General features: G+C 35.4%; 1 protein-coding gene across 5 annotated transcripts in view; it reads left to right on the top strand.

Moving 5' to 3' along the window:
- KYAT3 (kynurenine aminotransferase 3) overlaps positions 1-24,325 on the top strand; it is a 48,925-nt gene that overhangs the window by 20,680 nt on the left and 3,920 nt on the right. For 3 of the 5 annotated variants that reach the window (XM_074221746.1, XM_074221744.1, XM_074221743.1), the window contains 7 exons: positions 794-880; positions 1,605-1,730; positions 1,821-1,941; positions 7,819-7,895; positions 17,003-17,092; positions 19,059-19,245; positions 24,171-24,244. In XM_074221746.1, coding sequence (XP_074077847.1) covers positions 794-880; positions 1,605-1,730; positions 1,821-1,941; positions 7,819-7,895; positions 17,003-17,092; positions 19,059-19,245; positions 24,171-24,244 — 762 coding nt within the window. The remainder of the gene's footprint in view (positions 1-793; positions 881-1,604; positions 1,731-1,820; positions 1,942-7,818; positions 7,896-17,002; positions 17,093-19,058; positions 19,246-24,170; positions 24,245-24,325) is intronic. The other 2 variants (XM_074221745.1, XM_074221747.1) reach the window with 1 other exon arrangement.

The following is a 24,325-nucleotide window of genomic DNA, read 5'->3' on the forward strand; positions in this document are numbered from 1 at the left end:
TTTGTCTACAATGTAGCCAAACTGACTTGATTGCTCTTCCCCATAGACCTCATTCCATCACTGACTCCTGGTCTTGGCAGCCAGGGTTGCTCTCCTTTCTCACTGTCACTTCCTCAGATCCTTTCAAAACTACATGCTGCGACTAATATGAAATGTTTTGTATGGCTGTACATGTGTGACCCATGTCAAGTTGCTTATCATCTCAGGAAAGGAGAGGGAGACAGGGTGGGAGGGAGAGAATTTGGAACTCAAAATTATAAGAAACAAATATTAAAAATGTTTTATAATTAAAAATTGGGTGGAAAATAAAACAAATTTTTTTAAGAACTCCATACTACAGAAACTTTTTCTTACCTACACTCCCCAACCCCACCTTGAATCCCCCTCTTCAGAGTGTTGGTTCTGGGAGGGCCAGGCATGTTGACTCCTTGTTCACTAGCAAAGGGGCTAGTACAGAGTTGGTACTCAATGATTGATACATGTTTGCTCAATTGGATGGGCACAAAGACGTAGGTGAAATGATCACTGCTTCCAAAGAACTTACTTTGCCTAGTGGCACCAGCACAAATTGGGTGCTGACTGGCAGGATGATTTGAAAAGGGAAAAGAGAACAATCTGATGAAAGCACCAGCTCCTGGCATGGGCCTGGAAGGAGAAAGATGTAATAAGGGAAAACTCTAGAGGGATGTGCCCGCTCTGATAAAGATGGGCATAGATTTAGGAGGAGGCAGGTGAGTCCCAGAGGGATTGTCCCAGAATTTCACCATCATGCTTACCTTGTGGCCCTTTTCAGGTGATCATCATCGAGCCTTTCTTTGACTGCTATGATCCCATGATAAAGATGGCAGGAGCAATTCCTGTCTATATCCCATTACGCTATGTGAGTATGCTGACAGGAAACTAGGAAAGTCCAGGCGATCATCTGGGAGGGTTCCAAAACACCATTCCAAAGAATTGTGTGATTTTTCTGTCAAAAAAAGGATAGTGTGAACATGGTAGCTCTGAGTTTAGCAGCTTCTCCGAATTATTGAATCTTTATCATTGATGATGTCAACAACTGGCAGGAGGAAGCAATAATAGCTCACATTTAAGAAATACTTCATAGTTTATAAAGCTCTTTTCTCCCAATGACCTCCGTCCCATTTTAAATTGTATGATTTTTAAAAACTTCTACACCTAACTCATACATTGAGGCAAAATACAAAATCAGTTTTCTTTGAATTATTGCTTAAAAGTTCCCTTAGCCTAGTTCAGGTGGATTACCTACAGGGGATATGTGTGTGTGTGTGTGTGTGTGTGTGTGTGTGTGTATAGATATAGATATATAGATATATAGATATATAGATATATATATATATAATATATATATATACTAATGAAGCTGTGTGGGATGTCAACAAACTTCTCCCCTCTATAAATGTATACATTGAGCCCTCTAAGACACTTATATAGAGCCCAATATTTTCCATTTATTTTCCTTGTTCATTTTAAAGAATTTATTTGCCTCACCTTCATTTGACTTTTTTCGTTTTTATTTGCTCAGTGACAGTAATTATTTACTTTAAATTAAATCATATCTTCATTTTTCATTCTTCATATCCTAGAAACCTACTAAAGGAAATGAATGGTCCAGTGCTGCATGGATATTAGATCTTAAAGAACTAGAAAGTAAATTTAACTCAAAAACCAAACTTCTTATAATAAATACTCCACAAAATCCCACTGGCAAGGTAAATCTTTCTCCTTTATCCCAGTTACTAAAATTTATAGTTTTCATATGAATAGAGCAACAAATTTTTGTATATATTTTTGTTTTTCAGATATTTTCCAGAGAAGAACTAAAAGGAGTTGCTAATCTTTGTATTAAACATGATATCATTTGCATCAGTGATGAGGTTTATGAATGGCTGGTGTACACTGGAAACAAACATATTAAAATAGGTACTAATTATTATGTAGATCCATAATCTTAAAGTAAGAATGGGTCTATGTGAAACAATCAATTAACCTGTTTCTTAGACCTGGATATCTATTGTTTGTCATGGGGCTGCAAAAATGCAAGAGAGTGGCAGTAGGTAAGGAAAATGCTCATTTTTATCAATTCAATAATCACAGCATTTATTTACCTTAGTAGGCACATTAGATTCTAGAGTCAACATGCTGGAGTGGATAGAAGTCTGGTCTGTAGCCTGGAAGGCCTAGATTCAAGTTCTACTTCTGTTGATTTGAAGACTGAAATCCTGAGAAAGTTACTTAAACTTGCAAGTGCCTTATGTACCTTTCTTTGACCATAAGATGCAGAATGTTTTCTGATAGAGGGAGTTTCTGAGAGTTTTGGTACCAGTGAAATTACAATTTTAAAATAAAAATATTCACATTACAAATCTTCAGTATCATAAGAATTTGCAGTACTCATAATTCTGTCTTATTTTTTCTGAAATAAAGTATTTTGAAGTGTGAAAATTTTTAGTTTTTAAGCTTATATTTTTGATCTGAGACTATTTAAATCTCGGCCTGTTTTAAGTCTGAATGTTATCTCTGTCCACATTAAGGTCTGTTATCTCTCCATCCATAAATCTGAATGTCAATGCTGTATGTGCCTAACTTTGCATACTCTTCATTTTTTTTTAATCAATAAAATGGGCTTGCAGTTGTACTGATAATCACAGAAAGATAGATGGTAGAATGCAAGAAATTTGTCTGGCTGCCTTTATAAGAGCCACATATGTTCCTGCTATTAGGGACTTATGGCAGGAAGGAGATACTAGTTCCATCTATTTGAATCTGTTTATATGAATAGACTTGAAGATGGCAATGTATTGAAATGGCATTTTTATGACCAAATGTGTAACTTAATTGGCCACCAAAAGGTTTATGATTCTATATTTGTCATGTATAAATATTCCTGCCTCCCTTTGTCCTGGGGTGCCATTTCTAATGGTCTGCCACCTATAGAATTCTAGGTAAATCTTTGAGAATAAATTTCATGTATAACCTAAATTTCTATTGTTTCAGTCTTAACCAAAAATTAAGGTTTGACAGAAGATATGTTCAAATTTACCTTCTTTATTAGCTCATCCTCATATTAAATGAATAATTAGGAGGGTGAACACAGTGTGTAGTGTTTGTGTGTTCACCCTCCTAATATACATACAATATATACATATATACATGCATATATATACATACACATATATACATATGTACTTATAGCATCTATGCATATATATATGTATACATAGACATGCAGCACACATACAACGTTTGTCCTTCATTTTTTAAGAACACTATATCAGGGAGGTGATATCATGACAAGCACATGAACTGGATTTGAGTAAGGGGGTACTGTGCTAAGTCCAGAGGGTCCAGAGGAGTCCAGAGGCCAAATATGAATCAGGATAACAGGAGATGACCCTGGAAGTGAGATAATAAGGGTTAAGTGACTTGCCCAAGGTCCATAGATTTAGATAGATGCATGAATAGTTGTAACCTAGGGGAGATCTGTAACCCTTGGAGTTAGAGTTGACTAACAGGAAGTCAATAGTCAATAATTTATAAAGCCTACAATGTGCAAGGTACTATCTTAAGCACTGGGGAGACCAAGAAAGACACAAGACATCTGTTCTTCAGGTGCTCACAGTATATAGTGTACAACTATGAACAGACAAAAATATTTACAGGATAATTTGGAGAAAATCATCAGAGGTATTAAAGGAGGTTGGGACAGGCTTCTTATAGAAGGAAACCAGGAGGTAGAAATGAGAAGAAAGAGACTTCCAGGCATGGGGAATAGTCTAAGATACAATAATTCCTCTCCCCATGTATTTTACCCCTTAACTTTCTTCAGAGCAAAATCCCACTACACCACTATGCCGGTCTCTGGCTAGTTAAGGAGGATGAGACTCGCAGCTTGGTTCAGTTCCTACGCAGTATCAGTCTTACCAAGTTACAAGTCCAGAGTCCCTCTGGACTTCTGGGAAAATTGTAATATGGTCTGAAATCCTAGATTCAAGTCCCCCTAGCTTGAACTTTTGTGTCTGAAACTCTATTCCCTGCCCATAAAAATGAAAAGAACAAACCAAGACCAGAACCCCAATTCTAACTGCCTAGCTCCCAAGGTAAGAGGAAGATGACCCTTAGGCCACAGAAATCATTACTTTTTAACTGGCTTATCAACAAAACATAAAATGTTCCTTGATTCTTCCATACAGAATTTGCTTCTCTGCCTAGAGCTAGACTGTCTCCATTGAGCAAATAAAACCAATTCTCATAATGCCTTGATTGCCAGAGCAGTGGAATACCACTTGTGATCTTTCCACTGTAATAAGTGCTTCCCAAGATGATTAATACCATCCTCTCCATCAAAGAATGACAAAGACATGCATGTCTATAGCATGAGATGGATTCAATGCATTCTAAAAGATGTCAATGTACTAGTGGTTCAAAGGAGGAGAAGGAGCAGATGTTATGGTTGGAGGGATCCCAAGAACAGAGCTTCACTAATTATGTGATATTGGAGTTGAGCTTTAAAGGATGGATGATATTTTGATAGAGATCCTGGAAGCTCCCTCTAGATTAAAGAATTTGTATAAGCAGTGACTTAAAGGTGAAAAAAAGAACCAAGAATCAGTGAAAAGTCTAGTTTAACTGAAACATTGAATACATTAAAGAATACTGGGTACTAAGTTCAGAAATAAAAGTTGGTTAATATTGTGATTATGCTGCTTTCCTCATGCCTATGGTTCCTATATTTATGAAACCTTGATTTTGGCTTTGAAGGAGGGTTATCAGGATCCCTGATAGCATAGGCTCCTGTCACAAACTAGGGAGTACACTTTTTATACAAGCTTGAGGAAAGATGGTACCCTTGCCATGACTATGAAGGAGAAGAATGAGAATAAAAGTTGAATAATGCAAGCTGACTTATCGACGATGTTACTCAGGGTCCCCTCTTCAAACCAATAGGTTGAATAACATTTTTGTGTATCTCAGGTTTTCAGAAGACTTTAATTTTGGATTATAAATAACTATAACTAAACCACATGGGCTAAAGAGCAAATTGTTTTGACCTCCAGGAGGTCCTCTGATCTTCAGACCTGGTACTCCTGGTATTCTAAGAGTTGAACTGCCAAGCCAGATAATCTCTAATTTAGAACCCTAACACTTTGTCCAGATTGAACTCACCTCAGAATATAGAAAGTTGAATGGGTTTTTGACCTGTATTTACTTAAGGAAGTACTTTCTTAATGAGTAGTTTGTGATATGACATAAGAATTTTATCATAAGCACCTTCCTGAGGTATATGCAGTCTTGAATCTTTCCCCAAGTAGGAAGTTAGAGAAATGTAACCATTTGAAATCACTTTCATTTTAAGATTTTAGTTTAAAGGAGAAAGAAAGAGTAGCTAATGAACCAAAAGCATTTTATGCCCAACATAAAATACATCTATATGATAATGGCATTGCTCAAAGCTCCAGAGTTGGAGTTAACTTCATTTAGGGATATTCTTCCAACAGGTCATTTTAAATGACCATGAAATTTATTGTTTAAACCAACAAACTATAAACCCTTCAGAGTAAAAATGTAACTAATAAAATAGCTTTACCAAAGAGAAGCAAGACATCTTTTTAAACTCAGCTTTTTAGTTTTTATCACAGCCCATAAAAATAAGGGGAAAAAAAAACGAGCCCACTATTTCACTATTTAGAGAGGACCATTCCCTTCCTTTAAACTTTACCTGTTCCATCAAATGCAGTGACATTTGTTTCAGGAAAGACACACAATGGCTATCACATCAATTTGCAGTGTAGTGGTGGTTCTTTAACATAATATAATTAGGGTTTCCAACCATATGTCAGGAAATTAGTATCATTTTTATGTTGTCACATAGGCAATTTTCCCTAGAGTTGAACTCTCTATCATGTCTCTTAACTCTTAACTGACTTATAAAAGTATAAGCTACCTATGAGTAACAGAACTGCTTTGACTGATTTAAAGAGTATGAATATAGATTGTTAATAAGGATTCTTGTAGCATTCCAGCAACACCTGTGTCTTATATTTCTGGACAAGGTTTGCCTTCTCAGCCTGTAATTAAGTCTGGAATGTTATCTTTCCATTTGTTAGTTGTCCCAACAATCAGAGGATGACAGATGATTATAAATTAGGAAATTTGGCTGGTTATCTCTGAAAGAGCCATAAAGGTTCCTGCCATCATTAAGCATTAAATCAGAAAAAAAGATAACTCTCTTCATTTAGATCCTTGACAACTCTATGAAAAGCTCACAATAAGGATGACATTGGCTGATCACCAAAAGGATTGGAAGTCCTTATCTATGAATATAGCCTTCTCTCTGTTTTTTGGAAGGCAATAGGGATAATTGACTTACCCAAGGCTACATAGCTAATAAGAATCAAGTGTCTGCGGTCAAATTTGAACTCAGGTCCTCCTGACTCCAGGTTGGTACACTATCCACTGAACTACCTAACTGCCCCATCTTTTTTCCCTGAGTAGTCATTTCTTTAATGGCTACCACCTATAGGTTCAGTAAATCTTAAAAAAAATAAACATTATAGAAATTTCTTATCCTCGTGTCTACATTGTCTAACTGTTGAAATCCAACCTGTCCTTAAAGAGTCAGTAGTAAGATATGAGAACCAAAAAAACTGATATGGCAGTCAAAAAACCTCATGAGAACTGAGCCTGCCTTAAGAAGCTTAGTGTTAAATGAAGACCATTTTTTCTTTTCTTCTTTCCATGCTACCATCTTAATAAAGCCTGGAACATGTATTAAGTAGCATGATGAATTATGTAATAAAGTTGCTTAAAATATGAATTATATCCACAAAGATATTTTTGCATTTTGAAAGCAGATTCAATGTATATAACAAAAATTTTTGGAGATACTGGTGCAGATTTCTTAAAATACATTGTGTATTCTAGAAATTTGCCTATTAAGCTTCTATCTTCATAAAGAATTGTTTTTGTTTATTGCCATTTTAAAATATTGACCCTTATGAGATATGAAAACTTGCAAATTTCAATAGAAATTCAATTAAATTACCTTTCAGAGCTATAAAAATAAGCTTAGTGTTCACAAATAGAGAGGTACCAATCTCATTGTACTCTTCCCTAATCAGACCATATGTACCACACAGTAAGAAGGATATTAAATTCGGGGAAGGGTTAACAGGATGGTGAAAGACCTTGAAATCATATCGTAAGAAAAGCTATGAAGGAACTGGAGATGTTTAACCCAGAAAAGAGAAGATCTAGCAGGGACATGTGATAACTCTCTTCAAGTATTTCAATAGCTGACATAAGGAAGAAAATTTAAACTTTACTGTTCTTGTAAAAAAAAACAAATTAGGAATTGTAAGAAAGAACTCTGGCAAACAAGATCTAGCTAAAAATGAAAAGAGCTGCCTTGGCAGGTAATAGCTTCCTCTTTCCTGAAGTCTTCAGTCAGAGGCTAGACAACAACTTGTACAGTATGTCATAGAGAGATGTTCAGATATTGGTATAGTTTGATGACCTCTGAGGTCCCTTCCAAATCTTGAGATTACCAGATTTCATAAAGTCCAATGCTACTTCAACACGATGGCCTTTCAAAATTCTTTGTACAGCATTACTTAATCGAAGAAAAAATTATAACATAGAATTTTGTTAACTTAAACATTATAGTTTAGTCAATATTTTGGCTATAATTAATGTAATCCAAAATGATTTCTGGTTAAAATGATGTGATTTAGTTTCAAAATATAAAGAATGTAATTTCATTAGAGATTAACAAATTAATTGGGTTTTTTTTCTGTACAGCTACTTTGCCAGGTATGTGGGAAAGAACAATAACAGTAGGAAGTGCTGGAAAGACATTCAGTGTTACAGGCTGGAAGGTAAGATGAATTAAAGAACTTTGTAGATGAAAATAAACATGAGTTTTCATTTTCTCTGTTAAGTTTTTGTGTTTAATTTGATGACTTCCTCCTAATACTCAGACATGTTGATTTTTATTTTAGAGAAAGCACTCTGTAGTCTTGTTTCTGTCACTAATATGCTAACTGTGTGACAATCTTTCTAGACTTCAGTTTCTTTATCTCAAAAGTTAGGAGGTTGAATCCTTTAAATCCCTTTCCATCTCTAAAATTAAATAATATTGTAACCTATTACCAATTTTTAAAATATCATTAGAAAATGAAAAAATTGGGTAGTTTTTTAAGAAAATGAATAGTAGAATGTATAGCATGAAGATTTCATAACTCTAAAAATGAAAAAGCTATTATAGTAGTAATACCTTGTCTACAAAACTGATGATTTTTCTCTGCCTCACTTAAATTCAAATCATTCACAATTCAAGACATTACTCTGTGATAATCCTGTCCATCTTCAAAAACTTTCAAAGATGAACAACAATCTCGTCTCTTAAAAACCTAGCTATCAGGCAGATTTACCTATCAGATTAAAAGAAATAAGTAGAAATGACATCTCTGAGCTTTGTAACATTTTAGAGTTTGTTGCCATCACCATGTTATCCACAAGAAAGTGCTTTTAGAAGACTGTACCATCTCATCATATAGGGACTCTCTCTTCATTGGGATTCTGCCAAGGACATCCTGCATTTCAGTGACTAACACTCCATTTTACCAAGTCAACTTTTTTAAAATCTACAAATAATAAACATATCAAAATCTTATTTCAGATTGTCAAAATATTTGTTATTGTCCTTCATTCTAAAAAAGGACCAAATGATTTCATTCTGTTAGAGTCAAGTTACAGTGTGTTTGACTGTGCCTGATCAGACCACTACCAGTTTGAAAAGCTCAGCCAGAGATTAAGCACAAATAGTCCACATGAACATTGGGGGTGAATACTCTAAATCTTAACATCTTGCATTTCTTCTGGGCTACTACAATTCTGCTTTTCTCATAGATGGCAACACTTTCTCTGATGAGGCACGCCATGCTGGGTAGTTCTGTGCCAGTGTCTCCCATGTCACACAATTCCAAAGATGTTAAGAGACCTGGATAGTATCCTTGTATCACTTTTTTTGACCAAAATATGAGCACTTGTCCTATTTGAGTTCCCCATAAAATAGATTTTAGCATTTGATATTTGACTTTTGAAGAATATGGTCAATCTGTAGAATTATGCTCTCTGTAGTAGAGTTTGAATGCTTGGCAGTTTTGTTCAAGAAAGGACCTCAGTGTCTGGTATCTTCTCTTGCCAGGGATAGGAGAATTCAAATGGAAGCAATTCAGTTTCCTGGCATGGTAATGGTAGACTGTTCAGGTTTCACAGGCACACATTAGTGAGGTCAGCACAATGGTTTTGTTGACATTAAATATGATAATCAGTCTCCTTTTCAGCCTCCCAAATATTGAGCTTGTTCTGGCAATGCATGTCAACCTCATTATCAATGTGTACATCCATGGAAAATATACTACAAAAATAAATGAACATCCAAAATATTCAAAACTTCTCCATTTGCTATAATCATTGATTCTACATATAAATGGTGTGGTGGTCACTGATGAAGGACCTATGTTTTCTTGGTGTTGTTAGGCCAAAATTAGTGCAAGCAGTAGAGAATCAACCATACTTTGTTGCATCTAAGCATCAGAGGCAATAATTTACAAACCAAAAATCATATGCCAACACTCTCTCTACTTTAGTCTTGACTTGTAGCCTTATCAAGATGAAGAATTTACCCTCAGGGCAATAGTTGACTTTGATCCATGTTCATCTTCATTGAAGGTGTTTAACATGGCTGAAAACATCATCCTAAAAAACATGGAGCAAGGACACAGCCTTGTTTCACTCCATTGGCCACTGAGAAATCTCATGAGCATCTTCCACTATTCAGAACCCAGACAAGCATGCTGTCCTGGATCTGATAAACAATACTGATAACCTTTCACTGTCAATCAAATTTTGACATAATTTTCCATAAACTCTCCAGCCTGGCACACCTAGCCCAGTGACTAGACTGCCTGTGGAGAGCCCAGAGATAGTCTCAGACATTCCTGCTATCTCCAATGATCCATGAAGTAGACAACTGACATCCTTAGCACAGACAGCCCAAAGAGGCTCAAGTGATCGTTACCAGTCAATCCACTGAACAACCGCCTGGAGTGTCTAACATCAATGGCCTCAGGGCAGTTAGCAAGCCACTAGGGTTCTCAATGCAAATATGTGAGCAAACCCTTCTCCTAACACAAGAATCTTGAGATAGGTAACAAATTTTAAAATGAATGAGAAAAAGTCAGAGGAAAAGCAAGGTCCATTGAGAGTTACCTTAGAGATACGGATAAGCAAAACACAAACTCAGAAGAGAAGCAGGGCTACATGAAGCTTTGAAGGAGAATATGAATTGGCCTCCAGTACAGAAAGACTTCTTAGATGAGCTCATTAAGGATTTTAAAAATAAAATGGAAATATTGGGGGGGGGGGGATGCAAGAGAAAATGTCTGACAACCAAAAGTGACAGAAGAAAACAAATTCTTTAAAATGCAATTGAGCAAAATTGAACAAATGGAAAAGGAGATACAAAAGCTAACTAAATAAAATATCTCCTTGAAAAATAGGGTGGAATTAATGGAAGCTAATGATTTCATGAGAAACCAAGAATCTGTTAAAAAATAGAAAAAATGTAAAATACCTCATCAATAAAACAACTACCTAGAAAAATAGATCCAGGAGAGATAATTTAAGAAATTTGAACTACCTGAAAGCCATGATCAAAAAAAAAAAAGAATCTGGATGCCATTTTTTAGGAAATCATCAGGCAGAACTGCCCTGATTTCCCGGAACCAGAGAGCAAAATAGTCATCAAAAGAATCCACTAGAGCAGCTAGGTGGCACTAGCCCTGGAGTCAGCAGGACCTGAATTCAAGTCCAGTCTCAGACATTTAGTAACTCCCTATTTGTGTGACCTTGGGCATGTTACTTAACCCCACTGCCCACAAAAAAAAAAAAGAAATACATCAATTACCTCCTGAAAAAGATCCAAAAATGAAAAAGCCAAGGAATATTGTAGCAAAAACTCTAGAATTATCAGATCAAGGAGAAAATCGTGCAAAAAAGCAAGAAAGAAGCAATTTAAATACTGAAGAGACACAGTCAGGATTACACAGGCTGTGGTTGCTCAACATTAGAGGATTAAAGGACCTGAAATATGATATTGTGGAGGACATGGGGGCTTGGATTATAACCAAGAATCAACTACCTAGCAAAATTGAACATATACTCTCAGGGGGTAAGATGGACATTTAGCAAAATAGATGACTTCCAAATTTACCTAATGAGATGAGAATTGAGCAGCAAATTTGTTTTCTTCAAGCAGGAAGACTCAAGAGATACATGAAAAGGTAAACAAGGGGAAAGAAAAATATTACTATTCAATAAGATTAAACTGGTTACATCCCTATCTGGGAGGAAGATTCTCATAACTCTTCAGAATTATAATTCTATATTAGAGGACTAAAGGCTAAAGGTATGGACATAAGTTAATTTTGATGGAATGATTTTTAAAAAATTAAGACATTCAAAAATGGGGGAGAATGGAAACAATGTAAAGACTGGCAAATTGCCTTCTGTGGAGGGGGGTGGAAGTAAGATTGGGGGGAAATTGTAAAACTCAAAATAAATAAAATCTTTTTTTAAATGGGGGAGGGGTGGCTAGGTGGTGCAGTGGATAGAGCACCAGCCCTGGAGTCAGGAGTACGTGAGTTCAAATCCAGCCTCAGACACTTAATAATTACCTAACTGTGTGGCCTTGGGCAAGCCACTTAACCCCATTGCCTTGCCAAAAAAAAAAAACTTAAAAAAGTTGGGGAGAATGTAATGAAACTAGAGGAAGGAGTCAGAATGGGGTAAATTACATCACATGAAGAAGTGCAAATGACCTTTTGTAGCAGAGGGAAAGAAAGGATAATGTGAGAACTGTTTGAATCTTACTGTCATTGGATTTGGCTCAAAGAGGAATAACACATATACTCAAGTGGGCTTATAAATTTATCTTTATGCTTCAAGTATTAGGAGGGAAAAGGAGGAGAAGGGAAAGAGAGATTAATAAGAGGGAAGTAAGAAGGGGAAAAAGAGAAAGAGAAGAAAAGGGACAGGGCTGATGAAAAGGGAAGGAGGTATTCAGAAACAAAACACTGGTGAGGTGAAGGGAGGGGGAAAAGTACAAAGAGAGGGCAGAGAATCTGGAGGATAATAAAGAGTATAACTGTGAGGGTAAATGAGATAAACTCTCCCATATAGTGGAAGTGGATAGCAGAGTGGATTAAAAAACCAAAATCCTATAAGATGCTGCTCACAATATACACATTTGAAGCAGAGGTATACACATAGAATAGAGGTAAAAGACTGGAGAAGATTATATTATGCTTCAGCTGAAGTGAAAAAAGAAAGGATAGCAATTCTTCTCTCAGACAAAGCAACTGCAAAAATAGATCTCATTAAAAAGGATAAGGAAGAAAACTCCTAAAAGGTATCATAGACAATGAAACAATTTCATTACTAAACAGGTATGCACCAAATGGTATACCATCCAAATTCTTAGAGGAGAACCTAAATGAGTTAAGGAAGACATAGACAGCAAAACTCTCTGGCGAGGGATTTCAACCTACCTCCCTCAGAATTACATAAATCTAACCATAAAATAAGGAAGTCAAGGAGGTAAATAGTATATTTAAAAAGTTAGATTTGATAGACCTCTGGAGAAAATTGAATGAGTATAGAAAGCAATATAACTTTTTTTCTGCAGTACATGGCACCTACACAAAAAGTGACTGTATTAGGGCATAAAAACCTCACAATCAAATGCAAAAAGACAAAAATATTAAATGCATCCTTTTCAGGTCATGATTTAATAAAAATCATATGCAATAAAGGACCATGGAGAGATAGAACTAAAATTAATTGGAAACTAATTTTAAAGAAAGGGTAGATTAAACAGCAAATCATAGAAATAATAATTTCATCCATGATCATGACAATAAAGAGTAAAACTTGTAGGAAAGTCAAAGCAGTTATAATATATCTCTAAATACTTGCATAAATAAAATATAGGAGGAGATCAAAGAATTGGGCATGCAAAAAAAAGACTAGAGAAAGAACAAATTAAAAATCTCCAACTAAATATCAAATTAGGAATTATGAAAATTAAAGGAGAGATTAATAAAATCAAAAGTGAATTTATAAATAAGATTAAAAATTGTTTTTTGAAAAAACAATTAAATAGATATTCTTTATATTAATTTGATTTAAAAAAAGAAGAAACCCAAATTACCAGTATCAAAAATGAAAAAGGTGGAAATAAGGAGAAAATTAAAGTAATAATTTGGAGCTATTTTGTCCAACTATATGCCAATAAATTTGACAATCTAAGTGAAATGGATGAATATTTTTAAAAAGTATAAATTTCCCAGGTTAAAAAAGGAGGAAATTAAATACTTAACCCCATCTCAGAAAAAAAAACAATTGAACAAGCCATCAGTGGACTCCCTAAGAAAAATCTCCAAGGAGATAGATTCACAAGTGAATTCTAGCAAACATTCAAGGAACAATTAGTTCCAATTCTACATAAACACTTTGAAAAAATAGGTGAAAGAGTTATGGTGCTGATATCCAAACCAGGAAGAGTCAAAACAGAGAAAGAGAATTATAGAATAGTTTCCCCTAAAGAATATGTATCTAAAAATTTAAAATAAAAATTAGCAAAGTGATTACAGTAAGTTATCACTAGGATATATACTATTATCAAGTAAAATACCAGAAATGCAAAGATGGTTCAATATTAGAAAAACTGTCAGCCTAATTAACTATAGCAAAAATAAACCTAACAAAAATCATAATACAATTTCAATAGATGCTGAAAAACTTGGACAAAATGCAGCACCCATTCCTATTAAAAATACTAGAGAGTATGTGAATAAATGGAATGCTCTTTAAAATGATAAGCAGTGTCTATATAAAACTATCAAGCATTATATGCAATGGGGATAAACTAGAAGCATTCACAATAAGATCAGGGGTGAAACAAGGATACTTGTTATCACCACTGTTATTGAATGTTGTATCAGAAATCATAGCTTTAGCAATAAGAAAAAAAATTGAAGGAATTAGAATAGTTAATGAAGAAACAAAACTCTCACTCTTTGTGCATGATATGATGGTATACTTAGAGAACCCTAGAAAATCTGAAAAACTGAAAAAAACTAGTTGAAGCAATTATTAACTTTAATGGAATTGCAAGATACAAAATAAACCCATATAAATCATCGATATTTCTATATATTACTAACAAAATAGAGCAGCAAGAGATAGAGAGATTCCATTCAAAGTAACTGTAGACAACATAAAAAAATAGGAGTCTACCTATCAAGGCAAACTCATAAGCAATATGAAAATAGCTATAAAAAATCTTTTCTCAAAAATAAAATCATTGGACACCTAGGTGCCACAGTGGATAGAACACCGGCCCTGGAGTCAGGAGTACCTGAGTTCAAATCCAGCCTCAGACACTTAATAATTTAATAATTACCCAGCTGTGTGGCCGTGGGCAAGCCACTCAACCCCATTGCCTTGCAAAAACTAAAATAAAATCAGATCTAAAGTGGGCAACTGTCATTTGCCCATGGGTAGGCTGAGCTAATATATAAAAATGACAATTCAGTGCTATACCAATCAAACTTCTAAGAAATTATTTTATTGAGCTAGGAAAAAATAGTAACTAAATTCATATGAAAGAACAAAAGAAAAGGGAATTAATGAAAAAATGTAAAGGAAGGTGTCCAAAACATACTAAATCTAAAATTATAAAGCATCAGTGATCAAAACTGTTTGGTAGGGGTCAGTTAGGTCTTGCACTGGATAGCACCAGCTCTGGAGTCAGGAGGACCCGAGTTCAAATTTGACCTCAGACACTTAATAATTACCTAGTTATGTGACCTTGGGCAAGTCACTTAACCCCATGGCCTTGCAAAAACCAAAAAAATAACCACAACAAGAAAAAAAGAACCCTGTTTGGTAATGGATGAGAAATAGAGTGGTGGATCAGTAAAATAGATTAGGTGTAAAAGAAACAGTAGTAAATGACTAGTAATCTGCTCTTTGATAAACCCAAAGACTGCAAATTCTAGGATAAGCACTCACTCTTTGATATAAAACAGTTGGGAAAACTGAAAGATAATAAGACAGAAACTAGGCATAGACCAACATGTCATACTATATACCAAGATAATATCAAAATTGATACAGGATTTAGACATAAAAGATGATATAAGCCAATTAAGAACACAAGGAATAGTTTACCTGTAAGATTTATAGAAAGTGCAGCAATTTATGACAATTTAAGAAGAGATAAAAACACATCATAAAATGCAAAATGGATAACTTTGATTTCATTAAACTGAAAACTTTACATAAAACCAATTCAACCAAGATTAAAAGAAAAATCACTAAGTTGGGAAACAATTTTTACAACTAGTGCTTCTAACATCAGACTCATCTATAAAATATATAGAGAATACAGTCAATATGTCATTCCTCAACTGATAAATGGTCAAAGGATATGAAAAAATAATTTTCAGAAGAAATTAAACTAAAAATCATATGAAAAATCCTCTAAGAGGTGGCTAGGTGGTACAGTGGATAGAGCACTGGCCTTGGAGTTAGGAGTACTTGAGTTCAAATCTGGCCTCAGACACTTAATAATTACCTAGCTGTGTGGCCTTGGACAAACCACTTAGCCCCATTACCTTGCCAAAAAAAACCCATAAAAAATCCTCTAAATCATTATTGATTAGAGAAACACAAATTAAAACAGGTACCACATTGTCCAATATGACTAAAAAGGAAAATGATCAATATTGGAGGGAATGTGGGAAAACTGGGACACTGATACATTGTTGGTGGAGTTATGAACTGATCCAATCTTTCTAGAGGGCAATTTGGAATTGTGTCCATAGGGCAATAAAATTGAGCAGACCCTTTGATCTAGCAATGCCACTACTAGGTCTGAATCTCAAAGAGATCAAGAAAAAGGGTAAAAACCCTACATATACAAAAATATTTATAGAAGCTCTTTTTTGTAGTGGCAAAGAATTGGAAATTGAGGGAATGCCCATCAATTGAGCAGTGACTGAAAAAAGTTGTGGTATATGAATGTGATAGAACACTATTGTTCTATAGGAAATTATGAGGGATGGGACTTCAGAGTCGCCTGAAAAGATTTGCAAGAACTGATGCTGAATGAGGTGAGCAGAACCAGAAGAATATTGTACACACTAATAACAATGGGTTGATGATCAACTATGTTGGACTTGTTCACTTCAGCAGTATAATATAATCAAAGATAATTCTAAAAGATTTGTGATGGAAAATACCATCCATATCCAAAAAAGGATCTCTGAAGTTTAATGCAGACCAGAACTTATTATCTTCAATTTTTAAAAGTTGTTTTATGTGTTATTTTTTCCTTCTCTATTGTTTTTTCTCCATTTTGATTTGATTCTTCTCTCACAACATAATATGGGTCTATGTTTAGGATGATTATACATATAGGGTCTATGTTGGATTGCTTTCTGTCAGGAGAGGGGGGAGAGAGAAAATGTAAGCTTCAAATCTTACAGAAAAATGATTGTTGAAAGCTACAGTTTCAAATAGTTGAAAAAATAAATTTTTAAAAAGTGGTAAAAGAGGGGCAGCTAGGTGGTGCAGTGGAGAGAGCACTGGCCCTGGAGTCAGGTAGGATCTGAGTTCAAATTCAGCATGAGACACTTAATAATTACCTGTGTGACTGTGAGCAAGTTACTTAACCCCAATGCCTTGCAAAAAACTTAAAAAATAAGTGGTAAAGGGTTCCCATTTTGAGTATTTGTGTATTCACCATGTGCTTATAAATTTGTAAATTGCATATAATTTAAAAATGTTTCTACTTTCTTGAATTTGGTATTAATAATTAGATTACATCTGCTCTCGCTGTTTCCTTTCTTAGCTTGGTTGGTCTATTGGTCCTAGGAGTTTGATAAAACAAATGCAGACTGTACAACAAAATTCCATTTTTACTTGTGCAACTCCATTACAGGTAATTACACATGGTACCTAGAAATTTATGATGAATGATTTTCATTTGAAGGTGACATTGAATGTGATACATGTTTTGAATAATTGAATTCTTGCCTCCATGTCCAGAAGTAACATGCCCTGAATTCAATTTACTTATAATATATTTAGGGAATTTAGGGAACATTATTAATTACTATAGCCATGTTTTCATAGTAAATCCTTGATACTTTACAAACAAAAAAAATGGCTTCCCTAAAAATGTTTCTATATCCAAGGTACTAGGTTTTGGCTGATAGTTATTTTGTGAATTATATTTTCACTGAAAAATAATTTTTTATAAGAACAAAACAAAATTCCGAAATACCACTAAAAACTCATGAATGGAAAATTTTCTTAACAAGGGTTTAAAATATTTTTCTAAGGCCTGATACTTTTATAACATCTTTTTTATTAATAACTTTTATGAAAACATTAATTAAGCTAATAATAAAAACAGGTTTTATGTAGCACTTTCAAAATTTACCAGTAATTTTAATATGATTTCATTTAACAATGAGTTCAAGGATGGCATGCTTCTCAAATTCAAAGAACACAAGAATTTAGGCTGACTGGCTCACTGGCCCTTTTAAGTGCTTATTTAAGTGTCCTCTCCTTGGAGAAGCACTGTTCTTCTGATGTCTGACCTGGCTTCTTAGAGCTCTCTCCTTACCACACAATTATTTCTATAGTTTGAAAACCATTTTAAAAAGCACCATTTGGGAGCCTTGCTCAGATTTGTGTAGACTGCCTACAGTAAGCTTCAGAAGGAAAAAGAAGCTAGTACGTGAGTCAGATTTAAGGGTAACAGTTGCTGTTTTCCTGTTCAACAATTCAATTATTCATCTTTCCTGAATGTGCTAGCATAAAGCTCTTTTCGTGAACTTGGAAAAAGGGCTTAGGGACACTTTCCATTTTCTACCTAAATATCTGCTCTATGTGCTAGTGTCTGTCTAGAGTCAGTGGTACCCAACCTTTTCAGGTCCTAGTTCGATGTTTTAAAGTCCAAATATTGTATTAACCTCACCCCACCCTACCAATAGTAATTGTATTATCAAGTATCCATTGACTGATTAAAAAAGATTCCTATGATTTCAGTGACACTTTGAAATATATTCATGTTATCTGTTAAATTAGCATCTGCATCCACTTAACAAATAAAAATTAACATTATTCACACAATTTCTTTCTTCAGAGCTAAATATCAGAATAACAGTCCTTGGTGGGTTCATTAACACTGTACAAGCATGCCACAGTCCAACCACCAGGACCCTTGACCCACAGAATGGAAGCCATGGACCTCAGTCATTATTTCTCTAGTCAGTTAATAGGATCTTCTTCTGTGGGCCAGGGTCTACACAGGATACTAGGGATCAAAAGGCAAAAGCAAAAAATTCCTTATCACTCCAAACTATTAGTTAAAGTCATGTGATAATTCATCTTATTAGAAAATAATTTGGCATCACTTTCATTCCAGAAGGAAACTTTTTTTGTGTAATAATTTTTTACCGTATGTCATTGTGATTAAGAATATGATAGCTTCAGGGGCAGCTAGGTGGCACAGTGGATAGAGCACCGGCCCTGGAGTCAGGAGTACCTGAGTCCAAATCCGGCCTCAGACACTTAATAATTATTACCTAGCTGTGTGGCCTTGGGCAAGCCACTTAATCCCACTGCCTTGCAAAAAACTAAAGAAAAAAAAGATATGATAGTTTCATATCCATAGCCTCCATAGGAGGTAAAGACAACAATGAACTCATAACATGGCAAAAAAATTTATAGAAGCCAAAATCTGCAAAAATACTAACTCAGCTAAAATCAAGAAAGGTGTTATCTGCTTAGTTAAGTAATTGTTGACCCCATTTATCAGAAATGATGCAGACTCTTTTTTTTTTGTTAAATTTGTATCATATTAATTAATGGGGGGTTTTCAAACCTTTAAAACACAGGAGGCTTTGGCTCGAGCTTTTCAGATTGATATTAAACGCATGAATGATCCAGAATGCTACTTTTATTCTCTGGCCCGAGAACTGGAAGTGAAACGGGATAGGATGATCCAGTTACTCCGAAGCATTGGACTGAAACCCATAGTACCTGAAGGGGGATACTTCATCATTGCTGATGTTTCAGCGCTAAGTTAGTAAAGGGTTTGTAAAATTTTGGTAAATGTAAACATGAATGTGGAATGATGTTTTTATTGGGTAGTTCTATCTACATTCCTACTGTGGAAAAGAACAATCTTCCTATGAGATTGGTAAAGATTTATCTAACTCAGAAAGTGCACTTAACATCAATTCCATCTTACAGTAATGTTTACAATATGTAGTGGTGTTTTTTTTTTTGGTTTATTTATTTTATGTTATTACAGTAATGTTGAGAGAGTAAACATAAACCCCTGGAAAGATGAAAAACCTCAAGAATAGTGAGAAAGGGGGGGAAAACGTATGATTCAGTTTGTCTCTGAGATGAGTTGCCTTCTTTATCTTAAATCCACCAAAGAAGTTGCTGCAATATTTTTCCCACAGTTGCCATCACTAGCTGTATTTCCCTCTACTCTATTCCTCCCCACTCTCATCTATTCCATTCTCTATCTCTTTTCACTGTCTTGTTCAGAAGTGTATTGTATTTAAGTACCCTCTCCCATGATCTTCCCTCTCCTATCACCTATTTCCCCTATTCCCCCTTATCCCATCCTTTCCTCTCATTTTTCTCTAGGGTAAGATAGATTGCTTTACCCTATTAAGGATGTGTGTTATTTCCTCTCTCAGCCATTTCTAATGAGAATGAAGGCTCACTCATTCTTCCTCACCTTCCCCCATTCAGCTCCTTTGAAAAATTTTTTCTTGACTCTTATGTGAAATATATTAGCCCTTCTTCCTCTCCTTTCTCTTCCTCCCAGTACTTTCCTTTATCATTCATTGATTCCATCTTATTACTACATTATACCATTATATTCAGCTCCTTCCTGTGCTGAATATATATATATATATATACATATATATATATATGTATATATATATATATACTCCTTCTAACTGCTGTTATAAATGAGAAGGTTCATATGAGTTATCAGTATCTTCATCCCATGCAGGAATATACACAGTTCAACATCATCAAGCTCCTCATAATTAGTCCTTCTCATTCACCCCCTATTTGATTGACCAGAGTCCTGTGCTTGGAGATCAGACTTTCTGTTCAGTTCTGGTTGTTAGGAAAAGTTGGAAAGTCCCATTTTCACTGAAAGTCTATCTTTCCAGGGCAGCTAGGTGGTGCAGTGGATAAAGCGCCGGCCCTGGAATCAGCAGTACCTGGGTTCAAATCCGGTCTCAAACATTTAATAATTACCTAGCTGTGTGGCTTTGGGCAAGCCACTTAACCCCATTTGCCTTGCAAAAACCTAAAAATAAAAGTCTATCTTTCCCCCTAAAAAAAAAAATGGTCAGTTTTTCTGGGTTTTTCTGGGTAGTTAATTCTCAATTGGAAACCAAGATCTTTTCCCTTCCATAATATCAAATTCCAAGCCCTACAACACCCTTAAAGTAGACACTAACAAATTCTGGGTAATCCTGACCATAGAGCCATGGTAGTTGAATTGTTTGTTTCTGACAGTTTTTGGTATTTTCTCTTTGACTTGAGAGTTAGGGAATTTGGCTATAATATTACTGGGAATTTTTCTTTTAGGATCTCTTTTAGGAGGTGATCAGTGGATTCCCTCAGTTTCTGTTTTACCCTCTGCTTCTAGGATCTCAGAGCAATTTTGCTGTATTAGTTCTTGAAAAACGAAATCTAGGCTCTTTTCCCGGTTGTGATTTTCAAGAAGTCCAATAATTGTTAAATTATCTCTCCTGGATATGTTTTCAAGGTCAGTTGTTTTTCCATTGGGATATCTCACATTTTCTTCTATTTTTTTGGTTCTTTTGGTATAGTTTTATTTCTTCCTGATTTCTCACAAAGTCATTGGCTTCCTTTAGTTTCATTCTACATTTGAAGGAGTTATCTTCTTCGGAGAGGATTTTTATCTCCTTTTCCAGCTGCTCAATTCTGCTTCTTAAGGCATTATTCTCCTCATTTGCCTTTTAAGTTGGCCTAAACTGGTTTTTAACATTTTATTTTCTTCAGTATTTTTTGTATTTCTTTCACCAAGTTGCTGACTTGGTTTTCATAATTTATCTCCATTGCTCTCATTTCCCCTTCAACTTTTCTTCTACCTCCCTTAATTGCTTTCTTTTTTTTTGAGCTCATCCATAGCCTGAACCCATTTTCTATTTCTCTTGGAGGTTTTTGGATACAGAAGCTTCAACTTTGATATCTTCTGAGTATGTATTTTGATCCTCCATGGGACCAAAACAATTGTCTATCATCAGATTCTTCTTTTTCTGTTGTTTACTCATTTCCTCAGCCTATGACTGATTTACTGCACTTCCACGGCTTTGGGGGCTTTAGGGATACCCCACTGGGACCTTAATTCCTCCAAAGTCTTATGAGAGGTTCTTATTGCTCTCTTGCCTGTGCTCTGGTATTTCGACGACCACAAGCACTCCCCTCTGCCCTGGAGCTGTGAGGAAGGTCCCTGCTTCACTGTAATAGTATGGGGCGCAGATTCTGACTTGGTTCTGAGTGTGGGCAAACAGCAGAGTCCTGCCCCAAAAAGAGTGGAGAGACCTCTGCAGTCTCCCCCCACCCCCTTACTGTCTGTGGACTGGGAGCTCTGGAAGTGCTGGGTGGCTCTGCAGATTACTGCTACAGGTTCTCACAGCAGGGCTGCCCTGAGGTTGCTCACTCTGGTGCCACAGAGCTTTCTTACCACCCCTTCCAGCTATCGCAGTGTGATCCCTAGCCAAGAGATCTGGAAACCAACCCCTCTGCCACAAATCCATGCACCCTGTGGGCTGTTCTTCAAAGACTGGAGCTGGTTTACCTCTAACCAGGCTGTGCTGCACTGCAGCTGCACTGTGACTTTTTCCAACCCCTGGTACCAGTGAAACAGACCTTTCCTATGGATCTTCTAAATTGTATCACTCAGTCTTTCTGTCAATTCTGCTCCTCTAAATTTTGGCTAGAGTCATGATGTGACATCTTTTGGAGTTGTTTGGGGAACAAATTTCAGGGAATTCCTGCCTTCATGCTGCCATCTTGGCTCCACCCCTACAATAAGTAGTTCTAATAAATTTGAATGTAATTCTGTAATGATAATTGAGCTAACAGAGTTGACATAAAAATTTTCTATAGAAAAAAAGGAAAAAACTGAAATGTCCTGAGCTTAAGTTCTGAACTGATATTCTAAAAGTCTGAGACTCCATAAGAAGAGTTCACTGATCATGAGATCAGATTATAACCATTCAAATTATGTTGTGATAACAGCTGCTGCCTTTATGTTAAAAAAAAAATTCAAATATCCATCCTTCCTGAATGTTCTAACACAAAACTCTTCCCATGAACTTGGAATAATGGCTTAAGTATACACTCTGCGCTGGTGTCTGCCTAGGGCTGGTGTCTGCCACATAAGTATATACTCTGTCCTGGTGTCTGTCTAGGGCCAATATTTTCAGGGCAAAAGTCCACTTTTTAAAGTCCATGTTTTGTAATGAACAGCAAACAAGATGTTCAAATCTGAGCTCTATGACTTCTTCATGAAGATGAACTGCAGGTAATGAGGTGGGCTTAATTTTCCAAATGAATTCAGTTTGTCCTCTTAACATAGCCTAGCTTACTCTTATCAAGATTAGAAGAAGCAGAAGTACAGATAGTTGACTTGAAGTGAATGTGCTAATGGTCAGAACATGAGAAGAGTTTTAAAACAGGATTAATTTCATGCAGAAAACTGAGGAAATCTGCCAAGTAGGTGGTCATCTTTAATAGGTACCTCCACTTCCTTTCCTATCACTCTCTACTTAACTCTCCAGCCTGGCTTCTGACTTCATCATTCAGTCAAAACTGCTCTTTTCAAAGTTAATAATGATCTTTAATTGCCAAATCCAATAGTCTTTTCTCAACTCTCATTCTCCATTTTTCTTTGATATTAACGATTACTCTCTTTTCCTTGATTCTCTCTTCTCTCAGGTTCTATTCTCTCCTGGTTCTCCTCCTACCTCTCTGATAGTTCCTCAGGCTCTTTTGTTAGGTCTTCATCCAGGTTGTACCCATAGGTTTCCCATAAAGCCCAAGTTGTCCTGGACCCTTTTCTCCCTATATACTGGTAGTTGATCCCCTTTCCATAAGCTCTCCCAACTCCAGTCCATCCTCCTCCACTCATGATCTTTCTAAAATGCATAATCCAGTGACAATGGCCTCCTTGCTATTTTACATATAAGACTCTAATCTATTTTCATTGACCTTATGTCCCCCTGCCTGAAATGTTCTCTTTTTTCTATCTCCTGACTTCCTTCAAACCCCAAATGAAATTCCTCCTTCTAGTGGAACCCCTTGCTGATTTCTCTTAAAACCTCTCATTTCTCATCCTATCTAACTTGATCATGATGGGTTTTACCCCTATTAGTCTGTGAGCTTCTTAAGAAAAAGGTTTTTTTTAACTTCTCTGTGTATCCCCCACACTTAACATCTTACATGGAATATAGTAAGGGTTTAATAAATGTTTTGTGTCTAACTGGTTGATTGAAGTACCCCAATGACAGATGTTTAGTAATTTTGGCCTGTGCAATTTACATATCATTTCTAAATTGTTCATATGATTTACAAATGGGAAATAAATTTAATTTTTTTATTTTTAGGTCATATTTAAATTTTTTAAGTATTATAGGTAAAATATGCCATCCTTAACATTGGGACAAGTATAAATTAGCTGTTAATCATCTCTGCTCTCTCTTGGTTCTCTCTACCTCAAAAATACTTTAATTACTATGGAGAGGATTTTCATGAATATTTTGTAAAAATAAATCATTTTTTATTTTCAATGTAAATAAATTAATGTTTGAGAGAATCTCAAACTACATTTCAGTTACATGGAGAAAAGGGGGTTAATTAAAATAATAAGTAATAACCAAATGCTAAGAAATAATTTTTATTAGCCAGACTAATAAACTCTCTTTTCTCCTTAATTTTAGATGTAGGCCTCTCTGACAGGAAGAAAAATGAAGCTTATGATTATAAATTTGTTATGTGGATGATTAAAAATAAGGTAATATGTTATTATCAACTTTATTATTTTAGAAAAGTATAGAAGAAAAGCTTTGCCTTGTTACTAAAGCATTATGAGAAT

Source organism: Macrotis lagotis, chromosome 2 (genome assembly GCF_037893015.1).
Source record: "Macrotis lagotis isolate mMagLag1 chromosome 2, bilby.v1.9.chrom.fasta, whole genome shotgun sequence".
In the NCBI taxonomy this organism is placed as follows: domain Eukaryota; kingdom Metazoa; phylum Chordata; class Mammalia; order Peramelemorphia; family Peramelidae; genus Macrotis; species Macrotis lagotis.